The sequence below is a fragment of the Conger conger genome, chromosome 7, assembly GCF_963514075.1.
Source record: "Conger conger chromosome 7, fConCon1.1, whole genome shotgun sequence".
Lineage (NCBI taxonomy): Eukaryota > Metazoa > Chordata > Actinopteri > Anguilliformes > Congridae > Conger > Conger conger.
This window is the reverse complement of record NC_083766.1, coordinates 13,190,016-13,210,915: the sequence shown is the minus strand read 5'-3', so window position 1 is coordinate 13,210,915 and position 20,900 is coordinate 13,190,016. Positions and strand designations below refer to the sequence as shown.

At 41.8% G+C, this 20,900-nt stretch overlaps 1 protein-coding gene across 1 annotated transcript; it reads right to left on the bottom strand.

The window, feature by feature from the left end:
* Window positions 1–817: 817 nt before the first annotated feature.
* Window positions 818–13,722, bottom strand: LOC133132970 (cationic amino acid transporter 3-like). The gene is made up of 12 exons (XM_061248822.1): window positions 13,591–13,722; window positions 7,279–7,717; window positions 6,520–6,690; window positions 5,849–6,020; window positions 5,606–5,724; window positions 5,144–5,366; window positions 4,707–4,846; window positions 4,516–4,618; window positions 3,936–4,156; window positions 3,629–3,795; window positions 3,335–3,443; window positions 818–3,181 (listed from the first exon to the last, which is right to left on the bottom strand). The coding sequence occupies exons 2-12, from the start codon at window positions 7,631–7,633 to the stop codon at window positions 3,018–3,020; spliced, it is 1,944 nt and encodes a 647-aa protein (XP_061104806.1). The 5' UTR covers window positions 7,634–7,717; window positions 13,591–13,722; the 3' UTR covers window positions 818–3,017.
* Between the last annotated feature and the right edge of the window lie 7,178 nt (window positions 13,723–20,900).

The window sequence follows — 20,900 nt, the reverse complement described above, 5'->3', positions numbered from 1 at the left end:
AGCTTTTAGGTGCTTCCTGGCCATCTTGTTTCTGCTAAATAGTGGTTTGCATCTTGTACTGTAGACTCTAGTTCTCTTTGTGAAGTCTTATGTCCTGCGGACAGTAGTCACTGAACCATCCATACCTGCCTCCTGTGTGAGTGTGTCTGATCTGTTGGACAGGTGTCCAAAAAAAAAAAAAAAAAAAAAAGTAGCACACGCCTAGCTGTTCACAGGACAACGTATTTTAAACAACAAAAACGTACATGACACAGTTGCTAAATAAAATAAAACGCTATAAAAAATTAAGCTTCTGAAGTATGCAAAAGGAAACATTGAGAATCCGGAAGCCTTTTGGAACAATGTGCTTTGGACTGACAAAACCAAAATATAACTTTTTGTCCACTAACAAAGAACGTAACTTTTGAGAAAAATTGATGAATCTTTTGTAGAGAACAACACCTTGCCACCTGTTAATTATGGAGGTGGATCCATTATGTATTGGGTTTGTATGGCAGCTGGGGGCACAGGAAATATTGTCCGACTCCCCAATTTGGCAGACTGCACCACACCACAGGCAAGGTGTAAGGTGGCTGTAAGTGGGACTTAAGCAGTTTGTGATGTAGTTCAGAAATAGATCATTCCTGTGGGTGAGTCCAACAGAAGAGTGCCAAGGCTTCAGCACTAGCACTCTGCATGGGTTGTACAGCAGGTGATTTGAGATAAGAATGATAATGTGTTATTCAGATTGATATGGTAAAAAGCATTTCTCAATTGTTTTTCAGGTTGTGGGAAGTGTGTGCAGTAGCAAAAAGAGATTATATACCTGCTTGCAGTCTTTCAGTGTATACAGCTTCAAAGCAACATTTTTTATTAAAAAAGGAAAACATTTAAAATGTAACTCAATACATACACATATTTACAGAATACAAAAGACAGGAAAAAAAGTAAGTGAAAGAACAGAAATGTTTTGTCAAATGAAGTTGAAAAACTTGGTACTGGCTGTGGTACGATTAACTGCCGGGTGAGATCACGGCTTGTCAGAAGTGTTCAACGGAACTTCTAAATTGGCTTTTTAAGCTTAAGAGTACAATACATCATGTCGCATCAATTTCATTTTGGAATTGAGCTAAATATAAATATTGTGCAATATACTACAAAATAATAAATAAGTGTGTGTATGTGTGTGTAATATATATATATGTATGAAGTTAAATGTACATTACAGGAGCCCAAAAAAAGAATCTTAACAGAGAAGGCAAGTTTAAAGCATGTTAAAACAAGTCTCATCTAATAAAGAGTTCCCCGCAGTCCACACATCTCCTCATCAAATCACTGAACATTTGGAGGCTACAAAGGCTTGACATGAGCCTTTGCTTTGCCAAGTACAGGGAAATAAATGCACTCCCAGGCAAGTGCTTTCTCAGAATCGTAATGAAAGGCACATTCCAGGAATTGTAGTTCCCCACTAACCTCATGCGACTACAATTCAAATCCATCCACCATATTATGGTGGGAATATTCCAGTAGTTTGCCCCAAAAAATCCTCTCTAGACTGGTTACTTACATCCCATAGATGGAAAGAAATCGTAACTTTAATGCAACAGCCATAAAAACACCAAAGTAACAAAAAGCCAGAAGTATTTAGAAGATAATGAACAGATTAAAAATTGCCCTCATCTCAACAGCCAAGCCGTTAAGCACAGTACGTTTCAATGGAAACTAAAATATTGTTTGTGAAAAGACAGAACTTATCACAAACGTTTATGTCTAAATAAGCAAATCCAGTTATTTGGAGGATGCAGAGCACTTTTCCTATGGACTGAGCAGTAAGACTGCTGCACCCACAGCATAAGTTCTTACAATACAATTCCTACTGAGACATTAGAGAGGGAGAGGGGAAAAAACCCCCCCAAAAAAACATGTCATTGGTCCTAATATATACAAGTATATACATAGAAAAAATGCTTGATATTAACATGAAGTTGAAGGCTGCAAGCTTTATATACGTAAGGCTCATGACCTTCATTACCGACTGCAAGTTTAGCAGAAAGCCTATTGTAAATTCAGTTGTGACCTGTATAGCCTTCCATACCCACACTGACAAATCCATGAACACCTGAAAGCGCAAACCCAATGAAAAATACATTCACGTTTGACTACCAGGAGTTAACAGCACAGTGCTTTGATATATTTATGATTATACATCACGTTACAAAAATACCCTCTACATCTCAGTTCATGTACCTTGAGCGTGCCATTAACCCAGTCCTGGTACATTGATGCAAACAAACTAAAAAAAGCATTTTAATCTTTATCGGGGCATTATTCCATTATTTCTAATGTCGCAAGTCTAGTATTTATCACTTTCCTTCACTTAAATATACTGTATATGTGTTCAAAAATATACACGTGAAAGTACTCTTGTAAACAGAAAGGAGGATACTGCAGCAAACAAAATTGATTCAAGTATTTCCTTATTACTTTTTGAATACTCGTTCAATAAATAAAAAAAACTGGGAAACGGATACGATTGTCAGGTCCGAGGAAAAGGCACACATCTTTTCTGTGTGACCCAAGGAAAATTGAGAAAACCGATCCATTTGAGGGTTTAACGTCCCCCGGGTGTGGCTTGGCAATGTGCTTTCAGCGATAATACACAGGTAAGGGGCAATACTGATCGTAGCCTGACAGGCATATCTATACCCTGCCGTAAGCCAGCTGGGGCTTCCAGCAGTACTGTCCACTGCTGAGAGCAGAAAGCCAAGTCCACAGGGTACCACCTGTGGACTCACACCTGGAACACCAGCAACACTGTTGTGTTAACTTATTTTTTGGCATTTCTTGAAATTCCCAAGAAATATTCTTCAAATCAACCTTTTTGGAGGTTGAACGGAAAAACCAAACGCACTTGAGGGATGTTGCAGAGACGGCAGGAATGGGCCCTTCTGGGTCCCTGTTGAACTCTCCTCTTCAAGCTACAGGATAATGTTCTGGATTTGGGGGGCGGGGCATTTCCTCTGCCCCCCTCCCTAGTTTCAGGGTGTCATTGCTTCCAGTTCACTCTCATCCCCCCCTAGCAAGATGGGGGTCTTTGCTCGGAGGGCAGGCTCGTACTTTCCGGAAGGACCGCCGTTAAGTTGTTTGTGCCTTGGGTCTTTCATGCTGTGCCACATACCATAACCAAAATAAATCAAAAAGCCTGGGTGGGGGGGGGAGAGAGAGAGGAGCATGCATTAGTGGGCCAAATTACAAACAAATGCTCCCAATCAGACAGGCAAACAGAATTAAGGAAGAGCACAAGTTACAGTTTTACGCCCTTATTTTGACAATAAGAAACGGGAAGCCCGCTCACCGATAGCCATCCACACGGCGAAACGACACCAGGTAGCCAGGTCCAGTTGCATCATGAGGTAGACGTTAATGATGATGCTTACCAAAGGCAGCACGGGGAGCAGAGGAACCTGCACAGAGAACAAATGCTTGTTTCTTCATCAAACCACACGCCGTGAATGCCAACCAGTTCTAAACTCAGTCCCTAAACCCTGCCCCTAGAACACAAGCCCACAACCCTGGGCCTGGACAACTGTAGTCAGCTGGGTTTTCATTGTTACTCAGTAACTAAAGAGCGGTTTGTTCATTCACACACCGTGAAGGTGAGAGCCTCCTTGCTCTGGGGCTGTCTCCAGATGATGAGCGTACAGAGGCCGGAAAGTACCAACAGCAGCACGGAGGCAGCCAGCGGGCCGGGCTCCCCGTCGAACACTTCAGAAGGCCACACCGCCAGAACCACGCAAAGGACCGTGAAGAGCACAGCTGAGAGAGGAAAGGGAAGAGGGAAGACACAGGCTGTTATGGCTGTTGGCAATGAGAATTTAGAAATACATTTCCTGTGCAATACATTTCCTGGAATCAACGTGCTGTTGAAAGGCAGGAAGCGGGCGTTCTGCGCTCACCGACGACGGCTGTGGTGATGTACACGATGGTGCCGGAGATCTCGGTCGGGGAATCGCAGCTGGGTTTAAACAAGAGCTTCCAGGAGAACGCCTCCGTCGCAGGGCGGCCGCAGGGAGAGCCGTCCTCGTCCCCGCCGTCTCCCCCGGCTCCTTTCTCCTCCCCCATCAGCTTCATCAGCTTCTCGCTCTGACTGCCGGAGTTCAGACTGCCCGGCTGGTACCTGCGCAGAGACGCCGGGAAACGGGGAGCTTTTAAGGACCGAGTTTACCGTCACGGCAGTGTTTGAGTGACCGGAAAGAGACCCCTTCCAGTCATTAAGGGTTGGATTTAGAAAGGTGGACTGTTTGAGCGACCGTTTGCCACATTTATCTGCAGATATCAATGAGCAACCCTGGGCTGCCAGTTACACAGAGCCAACGTGATTGAAAGCATAAGCATAACATATTTAAAACGGTTTGCCCGTGTGTGTGTGTGCGCGTCTCATTTGATTTGTGCCTGTACGTCCATGCACACAAAGGGGTATGAGGGATTGAGCCGTGTTTGCCATGCACGTGTGCATATGGTCTGGACTTCACTCACCTTAGAATGAGCACGCACACTGCGACCAGGGAGTAGGCCAACAGGGTACCGATTGACATCAGGTCCACCAACGCGCTCAAATCGAAGAGAAAAGCCATCAGAGCTGCAGAGACAGAGAAGTGCGGTCAGTCCACCGTTGGTGCGCACGTTTCCGCACAACCGTGTGGTCGGTCCATCTGGCCGGGCCTTACCTGCTACGAAGCCGGACACGATGGTGGCCAGCACAGGGGTCTTGGTCTTCTCGTTCATGCGGGACAGGAAGCGGAACAGCAGGCCGTCCTCCGCCATGGCGTAGATGACCCGGGGCATGGGGAACATGGAGCCCAGCAGGCTGGGGGGACGAAACCAAAACCACATTAATCACCAACTGCATACAAAATCGCCACTCAGACAAATCGCCACACAATTATTTCTTGAAGCTACAGGAAGAATCCAGCTTAATATACGGATACCTTTAGGAACATGTTTGACTTTTAACTTTGTCAGTGTTCTTCTGCGTCTTGCTGTGTCTAACGCACCATCCGTTATATTTGTTAGATTTCAAGCCATTCTTGCCAGGACTCTTGCAAGTGAATCTCAATGGGACCGTTTTCCGGTAAAATAAATAAAAACGCATAAACGCACTGACCTGGTGGAAAGTGCACAGAGCGAACCCACAGCCACGATGTAGCGGGCAGGATCCCAGCCCACGTAGCTGAAGGCCTCAGGCAGAGGGCTCTGGGTGCCGAGGCGGTAGTACGGCATCATGAGGGTGAGGGCAGCCGACACGCCGAAGTAGGCGAAGAAGCAGATGAGCAGGGAGGCCACGATGCCGATGGGGATGGAGCGCATGGGGTTTTTCGCCTCCTCACCTGGTGGGGGAGGGCAGGTGGGTTCAGGTTAGTTTAACGGCCGCAATGTGGAAATAATACCGCCATTTTGTGCAAAGAACCACTACATCAACAGCACAATTCTGCAAACTTGCACTTTGGCAACTATATCTTTTGGCAATAAGGGCTTAAAACATCAAGCAGCCCCCACACGAGCCTCAAAACCGGGCATTACGAAAACACAAACTGGGCAGAGCGTCTGTGAGGGGGGAGAAACCTACTTGTGGTGGCGATGCAGTCAAACCCCACGAAGGCGTAGAAGCAGGTGGCGGCTCCAGACAGGATGCCTTTGAATCCGAACGGAGCGAAGCCACCGCTTCCGAACTTTTCTTCTATAGCCCTGAGGAGACAGCACGAGAGTCACCGAGTGAGTACAAGAACACGATTGAGAGAAAGGCCACACAGCGGCCGTTAGACACAGCCCAAGCGTGCGATAACCTCCCGTCTTTCCCAGCAGGACTTACTTTGGATCGCTGATATTGGTCTGATTGATGAAGTCATCCACTGTGAGGTTCCAGTTGGCGGTGTCTCCTTTCACGAAGCCTGAGATGATGACGAAGGCAAGCACCACCAGGTTGATCCCTGTGAAAATCTTGTTCACCAGAGCCGACTCGCTCACGCCAAATGCCAGCAGTCCTGGGTAAGGAGACCAAACATACCACCATTTTAGCACCATTTTATCGTTGTTTAGACCACACACTAGGTTTAAGAGGAAAAAAAGAAAAAGAAAGAATAATTCCAATCCCCCACACCCCCCACACACAATTTCAGTTATACTGTAGTAGCATTTTCCATCATATTTACTGGTTCTGACAAAGAGGCTTAGATAAACTAGACTTATCAGAGGTCATTTGAACCTGTATTGAACTGTGTTAAACCTTGATATGCCCCTTAGACACTGTTATGAAGCACACAGAAACAGACTCAAAAATTAATCAGCTGTGTAAAATCAGAAGCAATAGGAATGAGAGAAAATACTAAGGAAATATGACCCAATAATCTTGAAGAAATCTGAAATCATTTAAATTGGCTGCAGAAAATAAAATCCGGCAAATATGGCCCTCTAGGATTGTCGGATAAAAAAATTCACTCTGGCAGGCCCAGAGTTGGCTGTGATCTCAGGAGAGGTCCTCACCAGTTAGCAGAAGCACCAGGATGAGGGCGAAAAGGTCTGGGTAATCTGCGAACACTTTCTCAGGAAGGCCTCCATGTTTCATAGACATGGAGGCCTTGAAGAAGCTGGAGATCTTCTGTTCCACCAGATTATCGAACGTGGAACTCCATGCACGAGCCACACTGGCTGTACCTGAGGGAGGGAGAAAGAAAAATGGTTGCAAAAACAACACACACCCAGTGGCCTAAAGTTCAAGCAGAGAAAGGAGTCTTCAGTAGAGTAGGTTCTACGCTACAGAGATATGCTCACTGTTCAGAGCTGAAAGGAACCCAATCATCTCAACCCCGTTCTGAAGTAGGTCTTCTGTAGCTCTGCGGCCGACTCAGATTAACAGCTAGACTGGAGGGGGTTCTCAGTGCATTTTAATGTCACTCATTATCAGTTTGGACTGCACAGTGATTCTGTATATTAGGAGCAATCAAACGCAGTTCCATGAAACTGCCACAGATCAATGTACTCGTGTTAAGCAGACATTTTCTGTCCATACAACCACTCTGAAATCATGCCCCAACTTCCAGAACAAACTCCATCCAAACACTAAATGTGCCAATATTTAATTAGTGAGTGCCAATGTATACCATGCGAGTACTATGTACCATGTCAGTAAATGAGACCGCCCGTTTAAATAACAGCATAATAATTCTCGCAGGGCTAAAAATCCACAGCGGTGCAAACGAGAACGCACGCGTTCCAATGATCTCCGCCCCCCGGGCCACTCACCGATGACATAGGAGAGGATGAGGTTCCAGCCTGTGATGAAGGCCCAGATCTCGCCCACCGTCACGTAGCTGTAAAGGTACGCCGAGCCCGTCTTGGGAACCCGGGCGCCGAACTCGGCGTAGCAGAGGCCGGCCAGGACAGAGGAGAGCGCCGCGATCAAGAAGCAGAGGACGATGGCGGGGCCCGCCCTCTCCCGGGCCACCTCCCCGGCCAGCACGTACACGCCGGCCCCGAGCGTGGAGCCCACGCCCAGGGCGATGAGGTCCAGCGTGGTCAGGCAGCGGAAGAAGCGGGTCTCCTCCTGAGAGAGGTCCAGCACCCGACGCCGCAGCAGCTTCTTGCCGAAGGATGACATCGTTTCCACCGTGGCGGGAATTCAGGAAGGTAAAGTGTACCGCGGGGGGGGCGAAGAACAGCAGCGAGAGTTGAGTCGGGGTACCTGGGCAGGGAGGGAGAGAGAGATGAGCGTTTGCAAAAGCGCTGGGTATAAGGTGGCTTTGAAAGCTTAGCGTCGGGACGTGTCGTCTGCGTGTTCAGACCGAGAGTCCGAATCGCGTGACTAAGGCGAGAATTGGAGTCGTAATGAACGAATCGCTTGAACACAAAATCCAAATCGGCAAACAAACGAGAAGGCCGACGGGAACTTTTCCGACAGGAAAAATTGCACTTATGACGACTGTTTAGAACCGCATTCTGTGTATTTTCCTAGTTCTGGATGTGATGCTTTGACTTATGGTAGAACCTATGCACTTTTAAAAGCGTCTGCCAAATGACAAAAACGTAAATGTAAATGAAGCGGAGGTCATGGACACAGACGCAGCAGAGACACAAATAAACAAAACTAGTGACAGGCTGCAACATAAGCAATTAGGCTTTGTCTGCCAACAGACCGTATCTGTACTCGAATCAAGACATTTGACCAGTGGAGTGTGAATCATAGGCAAAAGAGAGGGTGCTCGCACGCATGCACACACAGATGGAATGCTATTCTGAAAATCTGTTTGCATAGATGAAAAGAATTTGCAGAGGCCCATATGTCCATAAATTTCGTGTTTTAAGAGGGTGATTAAAAGGCTCTCTTCTGTCCACCAGCCCCTACAAACACATTTTCTGCATCATAATCAATCTATTATGTGCAAAACCGTCCATGCCGGCAATGTAGCTTTTGTGGGTGAACCCACAGACAGTGCAGGACATTCACTTCACTGGCGTAGAGGGAGGAGTTTTCACATGCTCATGGTCAGACTGAACCAATCAGAGTCCTTTCCCTTGCACTTAACCTTGTTATACAAGCGCGGCCATTTTTTCTTGTGACCTGGGAAGCGTGCAACTTGTATTTTAATCCTCAAGGTGTCACTGAAGGTGCAGTTAAAGGACCATGATATCATCCCAAAAGGATCAACTAAAGAGCCTGCTGAAATTAAATTAGTTGTGGTGCTCGGCTAACACTTCCTGGATAAGACTGAATCACCACTGACGTCACAGGAAATGATCAAAGTCTGTGGAATGTATCAATTGCTGTATGTCCTGTACTAAGCTTTTGGTGTTACGTGTAATATAATTTCAAATATACAGAGAGTGTAGGGAAAAAGGTCTTTTTTTTGGATGCTGTACTGTAGATTTGTAGTCAAATCACGTGGTTAAACTATTTATTTTAGTAAGCCTATTGTTTAGGTGCTTTATTTCCCAGCCTCACTGGTCCTCATGTTGATAAATGGCAGTAACATGACTGCAAATGCAATCAAAATCTGAGAACCAAGACTAGACATGGATATCTGCACTAAGGAGAATATTGAACACAACCGACTAATCAGAAACCCCTGTGAAGCCACTTGTTTCAAAGTCCTCAAATGGGAGGAACCAGATGTTGTGATTTCTACATGGTGGGAAAAAAAGTAAATTACTCTTAATAGATGCTGAAAATAAGCACGTTAAGCAAATTCAAATACTTTGATTACGAATCTAAATTTGTGTAAATCAAACCAAATCAAGAAAAACATGCCTTTGTCCCAATATTTAGATCTCACTGCATATAGGAGAAAACAAGAAGCATGACAGTGTGCTGAAAGAGTGAGAAAAGAACTGCACTAAGCCTGAATACTGCTAGAACATTCCAGTAAAGATGCTCCAACAAGGGTGGCAAACAAAGCAATTAGGTTCATATTGTAGCAAAGTGATACAATAAATGGAAGCGTGTGACTGTGAACAGAACAAGTGCATTCAAAACCTTTATTTAATGAGTGGATTTAAGAATTGCGTCACCAATGTCAAGATCATGTGTGCATACCAAACTACTGATAGTTACATTACTGGATTCAATACAAAAGGTAGGCATGTGCTCCAAAACCTCGCCCAAGGATATGGTAAAATGACGCATACAGGGTGTTGCTTTACAACGAAAGTTACTCAACTTTAGCTCTTGTATTCAGAAATACACCCATGACTTTCCCTCAACTCACCTTTTTAAAGCTGCTTTTAATGCCCGATTTAATGAGTTTATATTTTTGTTATTTTTCTTGCCATTTAATTGCATTTTATTCATCGTGTCACCGTTATCCATGTCTTATTTACATAAAGCATCCGAGTATTTTGTGTGCTCAATAAATAAAATGTAATAATTTATAATAAAAATAGGGGGAAGGGAAACAGCATCACTTTTAAACATTAGAAAAAAGTAAATATACATTTCTATTGTGAGGCTAAATAAACACACACAAAAAAACTAAAACAAAACAAGAATAAAAAGAGCCACTTTGCAACAAGTTAAACCACTCGTGAGAAAATGCACTTTATAACGGTCAAATTCGTAAAACTGGTTTGACCGACCGACCGACAATCCAACCAACCAACGCCCGCCCCACCCCACCCCTCCCCTTCAGGTGCTGGTTGGTGACGCCAACACCAGCCAGTTCTGTAGCTATTCTCACATTTTTGCTAGTTAGCCAAGCCAGGCTACTTCAACTGCAGAAGGACTAGTCAAGTTCTCAGTTTAGAGTATACTCCTAAACAACCCCCGGACAGTCCTCGTGCTCAGTAGGAGATTAGCACAGGCCACCCAGGTGACTGAAGGCCATGTGCGCAGAACAGAATGCTCCTTGCCTTTCAAAGCCAAAGACACGCACGTCCGTGACATGGAAGGAAACACCAGAAACCAGCATTTCCAGTTCCACAACGACACTGCCACACGTCTGCACTTTAATGTAAAAAAAGGAACTGCCCGCACAATATAGATAATTTTATATCTGTTTAATAACAGCACTCACAAGGATGCATTTCAGCTATACAGCCTTCATAAGTACAAAGCCTGCCCTTTATCGTGAGAAAGCAGGGCATTTTTCTGTACACCGTGATCTCTAATCCTCTCCGACCAGAAACCCCCCCCTCCACTAAAAAAAGTCCATGTTACAACACACACCTCCCCGCCTCACAAACATAACCTTCTTATAGGGTTTCTCCATACACTCCGTTTGTCGGTGTTGTTCTCCCGTCTGTAGCTTGGCTATATTTACATGGCTTTGTGGCTCGACTTCAATGGATTTACAACTACTTAGTCATTCTACTCCCTCACGGTCTCTCCCAACACAACGATGTGCTGTAACTGCATAGCAAGCATCACACAGTAAATAATAACTCAGTTTCATTTAATGGGGTGGAGTAAAGGCCCATGACATGTATAGCGGCCTACAGAAAAATGGAAAGGCACACGGATAGACAAATTGTGTCATTTTGCAGGGGTAGGGGCAGCCTGCCGAATCCAGTTATTGACCAAGAAACTTTCAATATGGAACCAATTACAGTAGCAGGGTCCAACCTAAGGGTAACTTCTGCATGAAATACCAGTGGCATGGCTTTTGCCTTTTATCTGAATGAACAAAATGAAACGTCAATTCCTCTACAATTAAATCTGCATTAAACGAGCACGAAAGCACAAAAAAGCTCAACACTTTTAAAAACATCCTGGAAAATGTGTACATTTACGCATGTTAACAAGTGAAGCAAATAGTCATGCAAAAGCTTTTTCTTTTATTTTTTTTAAACCGGTCAATTTAGGTTTTGTTTCAATCACCTTACTTTGATTATTAGGGAACATTTCACAAATGTTTAATTTCCAGTTGCTGCATTACTAGCCATGTGAAGACTACCTGATCTTATACTGACTACTGGGCTGGCCTCATTACCATTTCAAGTAAGAGCCATACACAAACTGGGAACCGAAAAGCCCCACCTCTGGCCCAAAACTGCAGACAGGGACTTGGTATTGGACATGCATAATATAGGGGTGGGCAGCCCTGGTCCTGGAGCAGCTTTTGCACAGTCTCGAAACGGTATTCCTTGCCAGTGCACTTCAAGATGGCCTTTCAGCTCAGCACTCAGATTTTACAATCACGCGAGTATACACTTCCACCTCCCCTGAAAACCTAAATTAAAGCAAAGAAATGGCCACACACAGATGACCTGCACAGGATTAACGTTTGTCATCAGCAAGCTCGCAAGTTAATCCTAAAGGATTTTACGATTTTTTCATTCGTGTTTCATTTGAGTTAGGTACAATCGGTAATGAGGGACTGCTAACGGTCAAGAGGCAAATTGCAGCAAGAAACGCCCTCTGTTTATCCCTCCCCCTTCTATGAACGCACTGACATTGAATCAGCAATTGAATCAGGGATGTCATTCCTACACGGTCACCCGATATATATATATATATATATATATATATATATATATATATATATATATATATATATATATATATATATATATATATATAGATGCAAACACCCTCAAATTAAAGCTGACAGTCACCACTAATTCTCATTCTCATCCCGGATCCCGGAGTAAGACTACAGAACCAAGCGAACAGAAATTGTACCACTGTCCAAATAGACTTTATTAAAATACTTTAAATCGCCATTTAATTACACATGCCTCATCAACTGGATGGATTTTAAGTACACTTGGTCTTAAATGGCAACACCACCACTCTCAAACGCATAACGTTATTGTAAAAACAATTAGTTGAGAATTTAAATTGCATAGGCCTATACTTTACCATCCCCGTCATAAATATTATATTACGCAATTTGAATGCACTATTCATATTAGAAAGTCTCAAGTCTGAAAATGCTTAAGTTTTAAAGGTTCATGTGATAACCTTAACTTACCCGCAGAACAAAGCAAGCAAACTATTTCTGTTAGCAATAATCACTTTGCCGCTATCAATTTTAGTTAAGGTTTTGATAGACCCGGTTGACAATTACATTTAGCCAACATAAAAAAATAAAATAAAATAAAAAAGCAATTTTTTTTTAACTATTAAGATTTTCCAAAAAGGCGCTTGGAACATTGATTGATTACGAAGCTTCCCTATCAAGTTGTCTTTCAACTGTAGGAACTTAGTCCGCATACTATTAGGCGGGAAATTACAGGTAACGTTACAGTACCATGGCTAGCTAGCTAACGTCAGAGAACTAAAACGATTGTACGAATTAATTGCTGCATTTTCATTTCTCCAGTTAAAATTTGGTGGGGAGTAAAGGATTTAAACAAGAGAATTTTGGGACGGCCCCATACGATGAAACTCACGCAACGTTTTCCAAAACAAAACCAATGACATACCATGTGCTCTGGTATATAACCGAAGTGGAAAAAATACACAGCAAGATGGCTTAACGTTAGCTAACGTTCACTCATGGTAATAGCTACGTAGCTAGATGAACGGCTAGGCACCTATTTTATCATACAAGCCCTTGCTCGTATAATAAAGTGGGTGGTTGGCGTTAAGTTGGCTAAATTGGTTACGATGGCGCTCGCCGTAACGAACGTTGACCAGTGCGCTAGAAAGCTACCAAACAGTTAGGTGACTTAGCTTGTTGTACCAATCTAGCTACTTACTTAACATACGTGGAAAAAATTAACTAAATGTAGCAAAGTTACCGCCTTAAAGCAAGCAGACATCATCAGCAACACCTTTTCCGAGGATGATGCAACTACGCATTTCCATTGCCTTTTAAGTTACACCAGTTAACTCTTGCCAAATACTGAATCCACACGTTACGGTAGAAAAGTAATCTTAATTATATTTCAAACCCAGCTAGGTAGTAAGCCAACTAACGTAAAGTAATGTATAAGGAGGTCTGGCTGACTATAGCTAATCACACTCAACTCAGATCAGAATTGCATCAGCATTTCAACCCGGTATCCTTACAATATCGTTAGCTAGCCATCTATCGCTCGACTTAACTTCTCATATTGGCAGCTTATGTCACACTCATTTATTGAAAAGACTTCCATCATCTTACAAAATATTTTTACCTTGTAAAACGAACGTATCCAGTAAAGCAGTCAAAAAGAGCAAAGGTACAGCGTGTCCGACCGGCCAGGAAACGAGACGTAAGAATGGAAAAAAGCTCCAGATTTAGGTTCTTAGTAACATTACGTCAAAGATGGGTGGAGACAAGACGTCACGGCGCAGACCACGGTTGTATTCGTGGATTAAGCGTTCTGTTTCCAGGGGCCCAGGCAAAGATTTTATATGAAAGGAAGATGCCGAACTGACGTGTTTCCCCATTGAGTTTTGTGAGCAGGCATGCGCAGTAGTGCTTTCAGTGGCCACTCCGGGAATTAATTTAACGGTCGTGACATAATGTAGTAGTCATTACCTAACGCTAAATTACTCGGTAACTATAACTCATAGTCAAATTTAACGTTAACTACAGCTACCTAGCTAGTTAAGATAACAGATTGATAATATATCTTAGCTAACTACCTTTACTGCCTAACGTTAGCTTAGCTGCTAACATTACATCCCGTTATGCTCAGCGTGGATGGCATCTGACCCGCGTTAGTCTGATTAAAAGTTGATTTTCGTTGAGTTGTATTGGGTCCTGACGACCTATCCATACATAATGAGTGAGAAAAGGGAATAGTTTTAAGCGAACTGTTTAGGAAAAACACAATTGACCTCCATTGATAGTGTGAGCGCCCGTTGTACCAGCGCAGACGTTTCAGACCCCGAGGATGGCCTCTCGCGCTGCCTCTTCCTCTATGGCCCGGGGTTTCCATTCTCTGAGAAGCTCGCAAGCTGCAGTGGTTACTGGAGTTATTGCAGTTTTGTAAGCCTCTGGTGCCACAAAGCTAAAGCTCAAAACTACACATTTACCCTGGCCAAATTATATTCTTTTGGACCTAAAATTTATTCGCACAGAACTAATTATTTTCCAGCAAGCGATTTCTTTTTCTGAGGCCCGCAGAAGAAGATCTAGGATTTGTTTAATTCCAATTAGTTTAGGAAGTCTGATGTAATCAAGAGCAAAGCCGTTGCCCATATATGGATTTCCGCATCGAAGCCCAATTTCACTATGGGAAGAATGAGCTACGTGAAGCTAGCAATAATTAGACTTCCTGTACAGAAGTTCCGGTCTCAACTTCCTGTGATTTTCCGTCAAAATAAGAGCTGCTGAGTAACGTTAAATAATGAGAACATAGTTACCGCGTTTTCTGCGCTTCCTCACATAATTACCATTGTTTAAATTCATTGCTGATACAACTTATAAAAGTCAGCAAGCAACTAGCTATTTGACTAGTTACTATAATGTAGGCCAAGCATAAATTGCTCGACACTGTTGGTTCAATAACAGCTAATTTGCATACCTGCTTACTGTTTGAAAAAAATGAAGGGGCATACATTGAATCTATGTATAATATCTGTAAAATTGTACATTTATTACATTTATGTTCCCAGCAATTGTTGCTGTATTTACAGTGTGGTAAGGGCCAAACATTGCTATGGACTGTCAGTTACCACCAAGCTCATTTGCATAGCTGATAACTCAAAAACTATAAATTGTTACCCAATGAAAGGAGGACCCATATTTTTAATATTCTAATGTATTTTTGGTGAAATCATGTTCCCAGCAATTGTTTCTGTGTGTCAGGTGCAAGGTGGGCATTCATTGCTATAGACTGTCAATTCACAAGCTGCTCATTATAGACCTATATACCCAGGGATAAACCCAAACCATGCGACTTTACAATGAAATTAAAGTTAAATCAACTTTATTTGTGTTGCACATTTCACGCTATATTTGTCAGTACATGCTTTAGAGCAGTGCTTCTCAACCAGGATTTATTTAATTAAGGGCATTTTTGGTGGTATGATTGGATCAGTTATTAAATTAGTTGTTTCAGTTTCTGGTTACAACAAAAACCTTCTGGCAAGATTAGAGTTGAGAAACACAGCTTTAGAGCAAGCCCTAGCCTTTCCCCCCACAAAAACATGCCTAGGGCAACAATGGCAAGGAAAATGTCCAAGGTGGAGAAGGAAGAAACCTTGGGAGGAACCAGACATAAGTGGGGGGCCCCATCCTCCTCTGGCCAGCTTAGGGGTGACAATGATGGTCAGATCAGACAATTAACAATTAATTCTGAATAATTTGGTTGTGTGATGGGTTTTGAATGTGTGGGAGATTGGCAGGGTGCAGATGAAGGAGGTGGCGGTCCTGGGGCAGTATGTGGGGGGTGTCTCAGTGCTGCAGCATGGTTGTGATGAAGACAAGGGAAAAAAGGACAATACGGCAGTGGGAAGTAAGTAGGGACACATATGGGACTTACAGGAAACAAACCAAGGCCTTCATTGTAAGGAGGATTTACTGTTGGGCTAATCTAGTGTAGGATTTAATTTTGTAAGTCATCTAGGACAACCTTTCGCATTTTACTTGGACTGCAATTTAACTGATTACTATCAAGTATCATACATTACATGTCAAAAACAGACAAACGTAAAGTCCACAGCTGCTCCCATCTAACTGACCTGGAAAGGAAGGACATTGGTGAGCATATTCAAAACCCATCACACAACCAAATTATTCAGAAGTTTTTCCTTGCCACTGTTGCCCTAAGCATGCTTTTGTGGGGGAAAAGGCTGGGGCTTGCTCTAAAGCTGTGTTTCTCAACTCTAGTCTTGCCAGAAGGTTTTTGTTGTAACCAGAAACTGAAACAACTAATTTAATAACTGATCCAATCATACCACCAAAAATGCCCTTAATTAAATAAATCACTGCTCTAAAGCATGTACTGACAAATATAGCGTGAAATGTGCAACACAAATAAAGTTGATTTGACTTTAATTTCATTGTAAAGTTGCATGGTTTGGGTTTATCCCTGGGTATATGAGCAGCTTGTGAATTGACAGTCTATAGCAATGAATGCCCACCTTGCACCTGACACACAGAAACAATTGCTGGGAACATGATTTCACAGAGAATACAATAAAATCTTAAAGATAGAGGTCCAACTAGTAAATGTATTTCCACTTTCATTGGGTAACAATTAATACATTAGAATATTAAAGATATGGGTCCAGCTAACAAATGTATAACCCCTTTCATTTGGTAACAATTTATAGTTTTTGAGTTATGAGCTATGCAAATGAGCTGGTTGGCAATTGACAAGTCTATGGCAATACATGCCCATACCACACCTGACAGACAGCAACAACTGGTGGCAAACAGTTTTTATAGAACTTTGTGCACAATTATATATTCTCAAATTATACCTTATATCTCAATTATAACATTCTCAAATACATCATAATTATATCCAACTGTATTAATTTAACAATGAAAATTGACAAAATTACAGTTCATAAATAATTTTATTCACCGAACTTTTATTTTGATAAATGCGAACCAGAAGTCTCCAATTGTGGCCAGCAACATTTGCCAACTTTACGGAGCTGGAAGAATGAATGGGCTTTTTACACGAAGGTCAAAATAATTATTTCGCTAGCGAAAAGCTAAAAGCACACCTATTTTATGCATCATAGCTAGCGGTTCTGTGAGAAGGGCTTCCTGGCTAGTCAATGCTGCCGTTAGCCAGCAAAGAATTTTAAAGCAACGACTCGATTATCTTAATTTCTCAACGAGAACATCAACTATGACAAGAATAAAGACATTTACAGCGACATATACAACATTATTAAAGAGCTTCCTGCACAAACCATGCCCTGGGGGGTGTACTACGGAGGGATTACCCAGGGTTTCTTTGCATAACCTGGGGTATGTTCAAACGTTTTGCTGCGGTTTCTGTGTCGAATGAAATGTTTTCTCCCAACGGTGTGCATACTGCTGTGAAGTTTGTTTGTTCCTGTTTGGTGGGTGTGTCGGGGTGTAGCCCGAATCGCGAACGCGGCACCGTTTTTGTTTAAAGAAAGTTTAGCTACGTTTTGTCGGGGCTGAACGTGGCCTTGGCTTCACAAAACCAAACAATCGCTGTCAGGCTTAATCGGTACTATGAAGATTGTCACCAAATTGTTAACTCTAACACTACAATGCTGCTGAAGGTTACCTATCCTCCACAAGAGGGAGACATATTCATTTTTATTTAAATACATTATTGTGAAACTTCACACACGGGCTGACATTTAAATTACAGTAGATTTCAGGTTCAATGGGTGTGCAGTTAGATTAATGAAATAATGCAATATGCTATATATAGCATTGTTGTTAATGGAAAAAAGTTAAATGAACCCTTTGATGCAGTTTCATGTACATACATAAGTTGGTTATTGGTATCCATATTATCTTGATGACATGAATGCGTTTGACTGAAATGTAATTCATTGAAATGTTTGGGTATAACTATACACTGGGGTGGCCAGGCGGCGTCCATATCTCCTGGCTCTCGCACGCAATAAACAATTTTGGGGTTATTTATGTTTTTTTATTGTTTTATATGCACACAAAAAAGACACTATGCATTACTAGTGTACTAAGACGAAACATGCATTAATAGGCTATAGGCTACTGATAAGCTAATTTACAGGATGACATTAACAATGACAAATAAATAGGCTATCACCTCGAAGACCCTTCTCTGAGCTCACTTACTAAAGTTAAGGCTATTCAATGGACGAATGACCTAACCACCAAACCAAAATAATTAATTATAATTATGATAATACACATTGTTGCTTTGTCCAAAATCACATTCTCACCAGCTCTGATGCATGTTACTTATCCAGTCACTTCATGTTGGTCTTCTTCTGAATTAATACAGTGAACACAAACTCAACAACAACATAAGAAAAATGATCTTTATTTAAATAAAATATTTCAAAACAATAGAGGGGTCAAAACGATGTCACAATGTGCATGAGAAGAATGTTTACATGCAACATTTTTAAGAGCTTTCAGAAACTCCATGAGTGAATTATTGTCTTGAGTACTCGCATCAATCAACATGTCCCACAAAATATGTAAATACTATAAGAATTATGTACCAGCTCCTACACAGTGGGTAAAATGTTATTATGTCAATACACATTCATACAACGTTACGTTAGCTAACTAACTAGATCAGTTAGGGATTTGGCTATTTAAATTTCTTTAATTTAACTAGTAATACATTGGCATTGAAGTAATTTATTTCTAACGTTCAATAGTCTTCAATTTAGTCAGCTAACACTAACGTTAGCTAATGTCAGCCAGCTAACTAGTTTGACATTTAAATGATATTTCAACCATAATGTTACCATTCGACATATTCAATATTTCAACCTGTCACACTGACAAGAGCAAAATAAAGTTTAGATGCTTACAAAGCTGTCCCGTCTTGTCCTGGTGATTCTGGCTTTTTTGCAACACATTTGGCAGTCCTGCAAGCGGAAAAGATGGTGGCTTCGTAAAAAAAACAGATTGACTGACAAAACAGCCAATAACATGCTAATCAGATTGATGCTTCTGACAGGCACACTTTTGATGCACAAGGCAGACGGTGTCTTTATCTTGGTAAAACTATTTGCGGGGTGGCAACGGGATGGCCAGTGAGATTTTAGAACTGCCCTTGACGATACAGTGCCGTGAAAAAAATCTTAGGTTTCTTCTATTTTTGCACATTCATCACACTGAATGGTTTCATATTTGAAACAAAATGTAATACGAGAAAATGGGAACCTTCAGTCTTTCACATCAATGTGGAGGAATTTTATCCCACTGATTCAGAGAAATTGGAAGGTTTTCAAGCATGAACTGCAGGTCCTGCCACAGCATCTCTATTGGGTGCAAGTCAGGACTTGACTGGGCCACTGTGTCATCCAAAAAGTTCCAATTTGACTCATCTATCCATAGAACATTATCCCAGAAGGCACCCTGAAGGAAATGTGCTTTATCAATAAAGTTTGATTGATTGATGTCATTACCATCACATCACAGCTGATTACTATGGTTACTATTTACCAAGCGATTTCTTTCAAATGAAGGTTAAGTATTTTAAAAAGGCAGACGGTGTCTTTATCTTGGTAAAACAATTTGCGGGGTGGCAACGGGGTGGCCAGTGAGATTTTATAACTGCCCTTGACGATACAGTGCCGTGAAAAAAATCTTAGGTTTCTTCTATTTTTGCACATTCATCACACTGAATGGTTTCATATTTTAAACAAAATGTAATACGAGAAAATGGGAACCTTCAGTCTTTCACATCAATGTGGAGGAATTTTATCCCACTGATTCAGAGAAATTGGAAGGTTTTCAAGCATGAACTGCAGGTCCTGCCACATCATCTCTATTGGGTGCAAGTCAGGACTTGACTGGGCCACTGTGTCATCCAAAAAGTTCCAATTTGACTCATCTATCCATAGAACATTATCCCAGAAGGCACCCTGAAGGAAATGTGCTTTATCAATAAAGTTTGATTGATTGATGTCATTACCATCACATCACAGCTGATTACTATGGTTACTATTTACCAAGCGATTTCTTTCAAATGAAGGTTAAGTATTTTAAAAAGGCAGACGGTGTCTTTATCTTGGTAAAACAATTTGCGGGGTGGCAACGGGGTGGCCAGTGAGATTTTAGAACTGCCCTTGACGATACAGTGCCGTGAAAAAAATCTTAGGTTTCTTCTATTTTTGCACATTCATCACACTGAATGGTTTCATATTTTAAACAAAATGTAATACGAGAAAATGGGAACCTTCAGTCTTTCACATCAATGTGGAGGAATTTTATCCCACTGATTCAGAGAAATTGGAAGGTTTTCAAGCATGAACTGCAGGTCCTGCCACATCATCTCTATTGGGTGCAAGTCAGGACTTGACTGGGCCACTGTGTCATCCAAAAAGTTCCAATTTGACTCATCTATCCATAGAACATTATCCCAGAAGGCACCCTGAAGGAAATGTGCTTTATCAATAAAGTTTGATTGATTGATGTCATTACCATCACATCACAGCTGATTACTATGGTTACTATTTACCAAGCGATTTCTTTCAAATGAAGGTTAAGTATTTTAAAAATGTGTTATTTTTAAAAGGTAATGTTTTGATAATCCATTGTTTTTCTTAAAAAAAAAAAAAGACCAGTGTTCATTGTTTGTCATTACCATCACATAAAAAATATTATTATAATTCATTGTCTCAGGTCTACTTACAAATATTTATAACATGCTTTTCAAGCACCATGTTCAAAGAACATTATTTACTGGAATGATGCTTGCCATATAATTTTTCATTTAAATCAGTTTTTAGGTTTTGTGATGGTAACAACATTTTGCTGTGGCAACTTTGGAAAAACACTATAATATCAAAATGGCTTTTTGCTTTTCTGACTAGCTAGCTAAGAGAGAAA

Coding starts and splice junctions, on each gene's coding strand:
- LOC133132970 (XM_061248822.1), bottom strand. CDS start 7,633: ATGTCATCCTTCGGCAAGAAGCTGCTGCGGCGTCGGGTGCTGGACCTC. Junction 5,367..5,605: donor TGACTGCATCGCCACCACAA/GTAGGTTTCTCC, acceptor CTCCCCCACCAG/GTGAGGAGGCGAAAAACCCC. Junction 4,157..4,515: donor GTGTGCGTGCTCATTCTAAG/GTGAGTGAAGTC, acceptor GTCTCTGCGCAG/GTACCAGCCGGGCAGTCTGA.